Consider the following 13,249-nt stretch of genomic DNA (forward strand, 5'->3'; position numbering starts at 1 on the left):
AATCAATACAACTTTCTGTCCCAATTCTGCTTTATTTATTAAATTTTCAGACCCCCGTGGATTGATTCTTTTTTTAATGCCTGGGTGGATCTACACACAGGAAAGAAACCGCTATAAATAAGTCAGAAATTAAATCATTATAGAAAGGTTTTTGTTCTATCTGGCTCCATCTGGTGTTGCATGTTTATAACGCATTCAAATCACTGTATTTTGATTAATGTAGATGAGTCCCCTGATTGAAAGGGCAAATGGAACTCTCTGAAGAGAAACAGATGACAGTCTATAATGTTGATGGTAAACTGCAATTATTTACCTTTGGGTTCTGATCCACAGCTTTCTTCAGGCTTTTCAGTAAGTGATTATTTGGACCTCCTTCTTTCTCATGGACATAAACTATTCTATCCAGGTCAGGGAAATTTCGGTTTAGGTCTATTCCCTGGGCATTACTTCGGCCAACAAACCAATCTTTGAGTTCACCAGGCTAAAAAGAAGAAGTAATCAAGAGGGATTATTAGAAAATAGCACTGATGCTATCATTTAATAGTATAACATAGTTTCCATGAGAAATGGCCCATTTAGCTCATCACTGTGTTGTCTTGGTGGTGACTTGAAAGACTCTCAGAAAAATTCAAAAGCATGGCATTCTGGAAACATTCACCAGTATCTGCATCTAGTCCTCAGAAGCATACTGATTCTCTTGGCTGATTTAACACATGCATATTCTTCACTTGATGACTGACACTCACTATCTCCGTTGACAGAATTGTGTCTGAGTTGATACGCAAGTTCTGTGGTGCTTAGCCACAGTGAATTAACCAAAATTAACCAAAAAATATAGCTAACTAGCAGCCTCATACCTGACACTGCTTAGGAATTTGATATATATAAAAAATTCACTGCAGTTTTGAAAATAGTGATTAAAATCAGTGCAGTTTTGAAAAGTTCCACCAGCCATCTCCAGTCAAAAGGGTGTCTAACGGTATCCAGAGAGAGAAAGAGAAACCTGCTACTCAATCTCAGGAACCGTCATACAAAATTTGGTTATGATATCTTAAGGTGTCCAAATGTACAGTGAACAAACAAATTTCCAAAATACATAGTAGATATTGAAAATTACATGGGTTAAAAAAATGAGTAGACATTCTAATAGCCACTTCCTCACAGCTGTATAAAATTAGGAGTCCTTGAAATTTAGAAATAATAGTTCAATGTGAGATAAATGCACACATCTACTATGTATTGATCAAAGTATTAGTAGCAATGTTGGTTCTTGGAATAAGAAATCCAGGACAAATATGAAAAAGAAAAGCTTTCCTTTGGGCCAATTTGTGTTTAAATGCAACATGTTCATGAGAAAATGTAACATGGAGCCAGCAGAGGGCGCTCCCACACTGAACATCCCTAATCTATAATTTATTGGTGTTTCAAGGCAACCATGACTCACTTATCAGCAAGTAACTTTGGGATAGTTCTAACTGCATGTACAATGTATCTGAAACTGAAAGAAGCTAGGTGAAATCTGCAAAATGCTCCATGTAGAATGCCAGGGAGAGGAAGTGAGATAGCACCAGGCATGGATGACAACGATGAATGCCTATTTATGCACATTATGTAAGCTAAACCACTTAAAGATTCTATTAAACACTGGCCTGCGAGTGCTCCAATTGGAGAACAGCCTTTACCAAAGGTATCATGGACTTTGAAGACACTCAAACTCAGGACGAAAGGGAGAAATGTGCTAAGAGGAAGGCACGCTTGGCAAATACTCACTGTAATCAACTCCTGCCCGAAAACCTATGTCTCCACTGTGGAAGGACATGTGGATCCAGAATTGGCCTCCACAGTCACTTATGGACTCACTGTTAAAACCGTGTTTATGGAAGACTATCTTACTCACCTACAAGTAATTGCCAAAGACGAAGAAGTAAGCCACTTAGAGATTGGTATGATTTTTTATAAACAAATGTTTGTGGCATTGTAGCCCCTAAGGAACAGTGCCATGTAAGTGGCCTTTCACTCATGACACACACAGAATAATCCAAGTGTATATGTTATGGTTACATTGCTAAAGCTAGAAGGCCCTTGGGGAGGTCATTGTCAAGGTGGGAAACAAGCCCTCTTCTTACGTCCCAATCCACACATTCAATAAATGTGTGCATTAGATCAGGAGACAATCCACTGGCCCTGGCCCCAATTTCTGCACACTGGGAGCAATGTACAAAAATGACTTTGCATATGTACAACTGTACATGCTGTTCTGGATCTATACTCATGATCAGGAACCTTAACCACACAATATTGCCTATGTGGCTAGTAGCAATGGACCGCCTCATCCTACATGAATTTGTCTAATCCTTCATAATAATAATAATAATAATAATAATAATAATAATAATAATAATAATTTATTTATACCCTGCCCATCTGGCTGGGTTTCCCCTGCCACTCTGGGCAGCTTCCAACAAAATATAAAAATCTTCCCTAAACAGGACTACCTTCAGATGTCTTCTAAAAGTCAGATAGTTGTATATTTCCTTGACATCTGATGGGAGGGCATTCCACAGGGTATGTACCACAACCGAGAAGGCCCTCTACTTGGTTCCCTGTAACTTGGCTTCTTGCAGTGAGGGAACCACCAGAAGGCCCTTAGAGCTGGACCTCAGTGTCCAGGCTGAACGATGGGGGTGGAAACACTACTTCAGGTATACTGGGCTGAGGCCATGTTGGTGGCCATCACTCCATCCTGTATATCATCCACAAGGACATAATATAAGTGATGATTTTAGCCACCACTGTAAACTCCTCATTTCAAACCTGCTGCACTGAGCAATAATACCACTGGTAAATGCATTCAACAAATTCTATTAATGAAAATATTTGCTTATGTGGCTACTGCTTGCATACCTGTGACGCTGCCTTCTCAAAGCCATCTGGATTCAGCGACGGCATGATGTGGATACGTGTGCTGTGAATCAAGTTGATGATGGTCTCATTGCCCTTCTGATATTCATTGCAGAGGTACTGAGCTAAGAAGATGAGGAGCTCCCTTCCCACAGCTTCATTTCCATGCATGTTGCCAACGTATTTGAATTCTGGCTCCCCTAAAACACAAAGAAAAATGTGGTGTTGGGCATATACACATAACAATAATCAAAATGAATAATGTACACATCAGATCACACGCAGAGAGAGATCATACAATCATATAATAAAATCACCCAGATCCTAGTTTGCTTCTCAATTCAGGGGGTGATTTTTATCACCTCCCACCTACATCTAAGGCTCCCCTTCTTGTATTCATGTAAGGAAAGTCAGGACTCAAGTTAATGCGCACCAGATCATGACAACCTAGAATCCAAGCCAACATGTATCAGATCACACTGACGGGCTAAAGTCCTGTACAGTGTAAAAAGGAGTGATGTCCAATTGAAATAATAATGCAAGCATGTGTAATTGCATTCTGCATTATTGTTGTTGTCGTATTTGATTTTCTAAGATTCCCATTCAGACTTTTTATTTTTTTAAATGCAGTTATTTGTCTACAGTAACAGAATTTCCAGTGAACCCTGTAAAACTGGCGTGTATGCTATACAGTCGTACCTTGCAAGTTGAACAGAATCTGTTCTGGAAGTCTGTTCGACTTCCAAAACATTAGGAAACCAAACTGTGGCTTCTGATTGGCTGCGGGAAGCTCATGCAGCCAAGCAGAAGCTTCAGAAGCCCCGTCAGATGTTTGGGTTCCAAAGAACGTTCACAAACTGGAACACTCACTTCCGGGTTTGCAGCGTTCGGGAGCCAAAACATCCAAGTACCAAGTCGTTCAGGATCCAAGGTATGACTATACTTCAAAATGACTCATCTCGTGGGGTGGGATATGCAATGCTAGCTTCCCAGAGACATATCTGGCATTTACTGGGAGGGAGAAGGGTGAGGTGGCACCGGGGTTGGGGCTCTGTGCCACCAATCCGGAGTCTTTGAATATATGAGTGTACAATAATTTATATACACTATACATATACATAAACAAATTGCCAATATTAACAATATTATTACATTACTTTGTTGGAGCAGCAAGCAGAGCTATTAAAACCCTATACTGGGTCTCTTCAACATCTACAGCTGCTTCAATGCTGGTGCTGAGAAATACAATCTGAGCATCTGGTAATGTGACTTTTCTTTTAGGTCTGGCAACAAAATCATAATATAGTCTCTGATTCACATAAGCTGTTTTGTCTAAAGGGCGAAAGAGTTGGATAATAATCATTTTCAATATTAAAATACGTTTCAAGATTGCACTAGAAAGCATCATTCTAAATGTTAATTCAGACCAAGAGTCAAAATACATTAGGCATATGAGAAAACCGTAATATGAGTTATATTTAAACAAACATGGTATGACCAGGCACTTATTATTAAAACCTAGGTGGGGGAGCAAGATGGGCCGGGCATAATGCAGCTCTGCCTGCCTGGGTATTTGGTAAGGTACCAAGCCAAGCTGGAGGGACAAGGTGGGGGAACTGTGGTAGGCCAATGAAGTTCCCTCTCCTCCTGGGAACAGGACTTGGGAGGTTGCATCTGGTGCTGGGACAAAGAAGCAGACTAGGGATGCTGTTGGTGTACCATCCACCCTGCTGCCCAACAGCCTCTCTGGATGACTTCAAGATCCATACTGAGGATGCCTTGAGACCAGCTTGGGATTTCATAGTCTCCATGGTGACCATTGGGACTGTCTCAGATGGTCACTTGCCCGACACACAGAGCAGGATATACCCTTGATTTGATCTTTGCTCCTTGTGAGGAGGGGAGTAGTCTGGAAGTAGGGTAGATATTATCCCATGGTTATGGTCCACTTTCTGGTGAAGTTTAATCTAGCATCAACTACTTCTGTCTACAGGATTGGGGGACCAAACTGGATGGTCCGCCATCAGAAGCTGATGGATTCTGAGGTATTTCTGATGGCTCTGGGGGATTTTCCATTGGATAGAGCAAGTGTTCCTGCTGAAGCTCTTGCTTCACTGTGGAAACGTGAGGTGAGTTGGGCCTTCCCTGGCACCATAGAGATTGCATTGCTCACTAGTGACAATCAAATGTGCATTACAGAGATAGTGTAGCTCTTAGTGAGCTGATTAATCAGCTCTTAGTGAAATGATTAATCAGAAAGTCTTCACTGGAAGCATCTTAATATTTATCTCAACAATATATATACTGCTTAAAACCAAGGTTTCTAAGGGCTGGTACCTGCGTATAGCCTCCCATTTTAAAATAGCTAAATAATTAACTAATAAAAATAGCTAAGTATGTTTATTCTTGCCATCTCATTTTTGACCACATCCAACTTGGTAAGTTGGATGTGGTCAAAAATGAGATGGCAAGAATAAATATTGACATCCTGGGCATCAGTGAACTAAAATGGACGGGAATGGGCGAATTCAGTTCGGATGACCATCATATCTACTACTGTGGGCAAGAATCCCGTAAAAGAAATGGAGTGGCCCGCATAGTCAACAAAAGAGTGACAAAAGCTGTACTGGGATGCAATCTCAAAAATGATAGAATGATCTCGATACGAATCCAAGGCAGACCTTTTAACATCACAGTAATCCAAGTTTATGCACCAACCACTGGTGCTGAAGAAACTGAAATTGACCAATTCTATGAAGACTTACAACACCTTATAGAAATGACACCAAAGAAGGATGTTCTTCTCCTTATAGGGGATTGGAATGCTAAAGTAGGGAGTCAAGAGATAAAAGGAACAACTGGCAAGTTTGGCCTTGGAGTTCAAAACGAAGCAGGGCAAAGGCTAATAGAGTTCTGCCAAGAGAACAAGCTGGTCATCACAAACACTCTTTTCCAGCAACACAAGAGACGACTCTACACATGGACATCACCAGATGGGCAGCATCGAAATCAGATTGATTATATCCTCTGCAGCCAAAGATGGAGAAGCTCTATACAGTCAGCAAAAACAAGACCTGGAGCTGACTGTGGCTCAGATCATCAGCTTCTTATAGCAAAATTCAAGCTTAAACTGAAGAAAGTAGGAAAAACCACTGGGCCGGTAAGATACAATCTAAGTCAAATCCCTTATGAATACACAGTGGAAGTGAGGAATAGGTTTAAGGATTTAGATTTGGTGGACAGAGTGCCTGACGAACTATGGATGGAGGCTCGCAACATTATACAGGAGGCAGCAACGAAAACCATCCCACTGAAAAGGAAATGCAAGAAAGCAAAGTGGCTGTCCAACGAGGCCTTACAAATAGCGGGGGAGAGAAGGCAAGCAAAGTGCGAGGGAGATAGTGAAAGATACAGGAAATTGAATGCAGATTTCCAAAAAATAGCAAGGAGAGACAAGAAGGCCTTCTTAAACGAGCAATGCAAAGAAATAGAGGAAAACAATAGAATGGGAAAAACCAGAGATCTGTTCAAGAAAATTGGAGATATGAAAGGAACATTTCGTACAAAGATTACCATAATAAAAGACAAAAGTGGAAAGGACCTAACAGAAGCAGAAGACATCAAGAAGAGGTGGCAAGAATACACAGTGGAATTATACCAGAAAAAAATGGATGTCTCGTACACCCCAGGCAGTGTGGTTGCTGACCTTGAGCCAGACATCCTGGAGAGTGAAGTCAAATGGGCCTTAGAAAGCACTGCTAATAACAAGGCTAGTGGAAGTGATGATATTCCAGCTGAACTATTTAAAATTTTAAACAATGATGCTGTTAAGGTGCTACACTCAATATGTCAGCAAGTTTGGAAAACTCAGCAGTGGCCAGAGGATTGGAGAAGATCAGTCTACATCCCAATCCCAAAGAAGGGCAGTGCCAAAGAATGCTCCAACTACCACACAATTGCACTCATTTCACACGCTAGCAAGGTTATGCTTAAAATTATACAACGTAGGCTCAAGCAGTATGTGGACCGAGAACTCCCAGAAGTGCAAGCTGGATTTTGAAGGGGCAGAGGAACCAGAGACCAAATTGCAAACATGCGCTGGATTATGGAGAAAGCTAGAGAGTTCCAGAAAGACATCTACTTCTGCTTCATTGACTATGCAAAAGCCTTTGACTGTGTCGACCACAGCAAACTGTGGCAAGTTCTTAAAGAAATGGGAGTGCCTGATCACCTCATCTGTCTCCTGAGAAATCTCTATGTGGGACAAGAAGCTACAGTTAGAACTGGATATGAAACAACTGATTGGTTCAAAATTGGAAAAGGAGTACGGCAAGGCTGTATATTGTCTCCCTGCTTATTTAACTTATATGCAGAATTCATCATGTGAAAGGCTGGGCTGGATGAATCCCAAGCTGGAATTAAGATTGCCGGAAAAATATCAACAACCTCAGATATGCAGATGACACAACCTTGATGGCAGAAAGTGAGGAGGAATTAAATAACCTTTTAATGAGGGTGAAAGAGAAGAGCGCAAAATATGGTTTGAAGCTCAACATCAAAAAAACGAAGATCATGGCCACTAGTCCCATCACCTCCTGGCAAATAGAAGGGGAAGAAATGGAGGTAGTGAGAGATTTTACTTTCTTGGGCTCCATGATCACGGCAGATGGTGACAGCAGTCATGAAATTAAAAGACGCCTGCTCCTTGGGAGAAAGGCGATGGCAAACTTAGACAGTATCTTAAAAAGCAGAGACAACACCTTGCCAACAAAGGTCCGTATAGTTAAAGCCATGGTTTTCCCAGTAGTGATGTATGGAAGTGAGAGCTGGACCATAAACAAGGCTGATCGCCAAAGAATTGATGCTTTTGAATTATGGTGCTGGAGGAGACTCTTGAGAGTCCCATGGACTGCAAGAAGATCAAACATATCCATTCTTCAGGAAATCAGCCCTGAGTGCTCACTGGAAGGACAGATCGTGAAGCTGAGGCTCCAATACTTTGGCCACCTCATGAGAAGAGAAGACTCCCTGGAAAAGAGCCTGATGTTGGGAAAGATTGAGGGCACAAGGAGAAGGGGACGACAGAGGATGAGATGGTTGGACAGTGTTCTCGAAGCTACAAACATGAGTCTGACCAAACTGCGGGAGGCAGTGGAAGACAGGAGTGCCTGGCGTGATCTGGTCCATGGGGTCACGAAGAGTCGGACACAACTAAACGACTAAACAACAACAAGTATATGAAAAATGGTTGTGTTGCATTTATGTGGTCACAGTTTTAGTAAACAAGGCTTCACTTGTTTCCAAAAAAGGAGCTTTATGTTGAGATGATCAGTGTGTATTACAAAAAAAAAAAAAATGCTTTTCAGTCTGTCTCTAATCCCCCCAAACCACAATAGTATCTAATGTTTTGTTTTGCCCATTTCAAATGCCTTTCCCCTTCATTCATTCTATTAAGAAATGCAGTTTTCTGTGTACCAGAATAATAAATAGTAAGTTAGTTGACATTTGGAACAAGGGAAAAAATAATAATAGAATCATGGAAGGAACCCAAGTCCAACCTCCTGCAATGAAGAAATCTCATCTGACAAGTGCCCTAAAATATAATTTTGGTGATACAAGATCATAATCTCCATAAATTAATGTGGGAAAGTGCTATTAATCTGTCAGCTATATGTGTCTGTAATAATAGCAAGTACTTCATATCTGAAGTGTCCTGGAGTGGACCTAGTGCTATCTCATAACCATGGGAATTGACCTCACCTCACCTTAGAGGCAACAGAAGGCTGGTAGCAACATACCTCTGATTTGTGGGTTCCCCATAACACTAGCAACCTCATAGTAGAGAAGAGCAGCCTTCCCCAACCTGGCGCCCTCCAGATGTTTTGGTCCACAATTCCCATCTTCCCTGGTCATTGGGCCATGCTGTTTGGGTCTGACTGGAATTGGGAGTCCAACCTCATCTGGTTGGAGAAGGCCAGAGTAGAGTGACAAATTACTTGGGAAAATGCTCTTTGATCTACATTTGTTTTTGATACAACCAAAGGTTAGAATCTGCTTTTGAAAGCTTGGGCCTTAAATTACGGCTACATAGAAAGCACGTTTGTGAAGGAAGAAGCATGAGACCCTTCTATAAGATTTGCCAGATTCCTGGATCTTTTAATTGTTGAAAATTATAAATGGACTCACAGAAAGTCCAAAAAATACTGGGCATGGGGGAAGATACAAGGTTACTTGTTGTCTGAATATCAGAAACAAATCCCGAACAGTTTTTATAACAATTTTATGTAAATAGAACCTTACAGACTACAGAGTAAAATTTAAGGCTTAGTCTTCTTTGTGAGCAGCATTTTGTCCGAAACTTAGAATAAAATTGTACTTTCTAATGTTATTTCTATTCTCTACTAAACATTAGGGGAAATCCAGTGTGACTTGTGTGTTACTAAGCTTGGTGTTTCTGATTATATCCATTTGCCTGTCAGCTTTAAATATTAAAATATGTACACAATTTTTGCAGCCATACATTTTTTCAAATATAAACACCATAAGGAACAGGAAATTAATTAATCTATATGTATTTGAAGTAAGAATTCTGTCATGTTTTTGCCTTCAGTTACAGTGAAATTATCCAGAAATCACTTTAAAAGACAATTTTGCAAGAAAGAAATTGAACATTCTGCTCACAGGAAAATGACAATTATGGGGAAAGTAAAGCTCTGTCTGTTTTCAAGGCATCTGGGAAACAGGTTTTTAAAGTACTATCTGCCATGCAGGAAATCTGTGATTTGTGCAGTTTTAATACTGAATGTGTAGGAAGAGAAGTCATGCAGCTTGTACACAGCTTAGTTCACAATCAAGTGAGACAGAATAGCTTCTCTTTAAGCCTAATGTGGTCTCGGCAACATCTGCTGGATTAAATTAGGTTGAATCAGCTATGTACCTGGTTATATATTAGCATTCCATGCAACAATGTCCAGAAGCATTCAGGACAATCCCAGAGCTATTTCCACTAATGTTAACTGGAGCATTACATCAGTATTTACTTTAATGGCAGAAGGTGGGTTTGAGAGCTGTTTGGAATTCACTCCTCAAAGAAGAGAAGAAGAGTTTGGATTTGATATCCCACTTTATCACTACCCGAAGGAGTCTCAAAGCGGCTAACATTCTCCTTTCCCTTCCTCCCCGACAACAAGCACTCTGTGAGGTGAGTGGGGCTGAGAGACTTCAGAGAAGTGTGACTAGCCCAAGGTCACCCAGCAGCTGCATGTAGAGGAGTGGAGACATGAATCCGGTTCACCAGATTATGAGTCTACCACTCTTAACCACTACGCCACACTGGCTCTCAAAACCTTTGTACTATCCTGGAAGGAAATGTTCCAAGGACAAAAACACCAAGAACAAAAGAATGAAGGTGGGCTGCAAGAATCTACACAGCAAAAAAATCACAATCCTAGACCTCTTCCATTTGAGACAATAGACCATAGGCCTTGCTTCCCTAATACTTAAACACCATGTTCATGTCCTTTGTCAGATAAGTGCTACAAAGTGTTGAGTTCTTCGTCTGGGAACCAACAACTAAGCCATATAAGATATATTTATTTGACGTAAAAGCTGTCTAATTCACACTATTGTCTGATGCACAAGTTACTGCCACCATGGAGCAGTCTTGAATTCAAATAGAGTCGTTTTCTCTACTCCTCTACCAAACTGCTCCTTAAAAGCTGTGAACTTTACATTGGGGTTGGGGAAAAGGAGAAAACCATCTGATGAACATGATGAGCTTGAAGGCTTCCAGACCTGATACCAACAAATTTAATGGCCAAACTAGGGAGACAGAGAGTGTTAGGCTTCAATGCCAAGGTCACTGAGCTTACCGGTATAGGCTGAATGTTGCCATTGCACTTTTTTGGAACACTGTGAGTTTTCACAGTGGTCTTCCCTGCCCCATTAGATCTTCCTCGACCTAAGAATTATTTGGCTCTTTTGTTCACTTTCCTTTACTTGCTGGCTGTTACTGGAGCAGTCTTGTTAATGATGCTGCAGGGGCTCTGAAGGATTTAAGTGTTTCTGTGGAAAGCTACTCATGCCAGAACTCACTCAGTCTGTTGGAGCGGCGATCAAAGCGAGTGTTAATGCTTTCTCCCAAATAATGGGCAATAAACAGTTATCGTTTTCCCTTTTGCAATTTCTTGGCCAGTAAGTGGGACAAATTTCATACCAGATGGCTTATCCCAAGCTTCGGAGGATTTTGAACACAGTGCACATATCTTTCCTTCCATTGTGAGGATATTGCATTTCCCACGCATTTAAAGCACATAATTTCATACTTTTCCCAGATACAGAAAGCATACTAACCGTGAACACACAGCATGGAATGGATTCACACTACTGTCACATATACTGACTGGGTCTCTTACGCAATTCAGTGACATAACCCCTCCACCTCAATATGGTTGAGTTACTTTTGGAACTTTCCTTTGAGGACCATTTAATTCTTTGAAACTATGCATTTCACTTCTCTGACGTAGGCATTGGTTTATTTCTTTTTTAAGAGGGTGTAAAGAATGGCATAACTCCTTTGCAACAAGCCTAACCTCCTCATCCACTATCACATGGTATAGGGAAAGATCATATATTCACTGCTCTTCTCTAGCTCTTCTCCTTTCGTATCACAAGACTTGGCTCAATGAGAGCTGAAGATGGAAATTCTTATCTCCAAAGATGCAGCAAACAAACCAATTTGAAAGTAGAAGTGCTCTTCCAGGAGAGAAAGCAGTATCTTTGTTCTTGCCCCTATCATCCTGGGGAAGTGACTTTCATCGTTGTTCAAGGCGGCCTCCTATGCCGGACTTAGATATTTCAGCCTTCCCAATCTAGTGCCCTTTTGATGTTGCTGGACTACAACTTTCATCAGCCCTGACCATTGCCTATGCTAACTGGGCTGATGGGGGTTGTATTTCAAAATGTCAGAAGGATACCAGGTTGGTTATGGTTGCTTTATTCATATACAGCAATGGGCTGACTAGATTCCTCAGTTTATTGTGTGCATTATGAGCAAATATATTTCTCTGACCAGCTAGCATATCATATATGTATGTTTTGATAATAATTATAAACTATTTGTAATCTGTGTAAGATAGTTCATTGTGAGGCATTGTGAGGTATATTTGACATTTTTTAATATATCTTTTGCAGACTGCAGAAGATGTGTCGTTTCATTTCTGCCAACTGTCCATCAAGTCAATAGGATTCGGTTTGACAGTTCCATTTCATTCTTTGTTTACTATATGAATAAATGGGAAATTGAAAATCCAACAGCACATAACAGATGACAGTGCAGCTGCTCCCAATAAGAAATGCATTCAGCACTTTATAGTGATGCTCAGCTGAGTTGATGGAAGTCTGCTACTATACAAAATCCTCCTTGTTAAGTATATAGAAGAATACAGGGCCTGTCCAGATTTGGGTCTGTTTGCTTGTTTGTTGCAGATGTATTCTGCAACATGTTATTGACACAAAAATAGCATATTAGTGGTGGATTTATAATGGATCATCCACACATCATTCTACTGTTGGCACATTATTGCCACCTGGAGGGGCACCCTTGTGCCTTAGTGCAACAAAAGCAGGTCCAAAAAAGTTAGAAAATCGGAGAAAGTTACAGGAAACACACTTACTGGAAATGTCTGCCCCAAAACATTTGCACGTGCAAAGTATTGAAAGCAGGATTGCATATAACCACTCCAATACCACCATGAGCACAAATCATCATGAATGAACAATAAAACGATGTCTAGGGATGCCCACATTGAAAATGTCACTTTGGCACTAGTAAGACTGCAAGTGCCCAGAAACAATCAGGAACTAGGTGAACAAACATAAGCTCAATGTAGAGGAAAAATATGATAGTGGCTTTACTTTCATAACTTGGTTTCATTTCTCCTTTCTCTATCCAAATATTTTCCCTTAAAATGGTTCAGGTTTGTCATATTTGGAAATACATATAACTGGGTGAATTGCTGAAGTTTGTCTGCTTTGAAGTACAGACTATAGAAGCTGCATTCTCCAAGCACTAAAGTGTAGCATAAACACACACCACGTATGCATGCATGCATACTTACATGAAAACACACAGGGCATTTAAAACTATCTTGAATGAATACTGTAGTGCCTGTAGTTCCAACAGCAATGAACACCACCAGAAGTATATGATTTGTATCCAGTGGCGTAGCGTGGGTTGTCAGCACCCGGGGCAAGGCAAGTAATTTACGCCCCCTAACCCGTGGATTTGCGCCCCCTAACCCGTGGATTTGCGCCCCCTAACCCATTGATTTGCCCTAACCCCAGATGT

At 40.8% G+C, this 13,249-nt stretch overlaps 1 protein-coding gene across 1 annotated transcript in view; it reads right to left on the minus strand.

Annotated features, from left to right (window-relative positions):
* CPE (carboxypeptidase E) overlaps positions 1 to 13,249 on the minus strand; it is a 70,612-nt gene that overhangs the window by 13,045 nt on the left and 44,318 nt on the right. Inside the window, exons 2-3 of the mRNA XM_083631251.1 lie at positions 2,905 to 3,101; positions 314 to 481 (exon numbers count right to left, since the gene is read on the minus strand). Of these exons, the coding sequence (XP_083487377.1) occupies positions 314 to 481; positions 2,905 to 3,101 (365 nt within the window). The remainder of the gene's footprint in view (positions 1 to 313; positions 482 to 2,904; positions 3,102 to 13,249) is intronic.

This window comes from Podarcis filfolensis (genome assembly GCF_964270895.1).
Source record: "Podarcis filfolensis genome assembly, chromosome: 9".
Lineage (NCBI taxonomy): Eukaryota > Metazoa > Chordata > Lepidosauria > Squamata > Lacertidae > Podarcis > Podarcis filfolensis.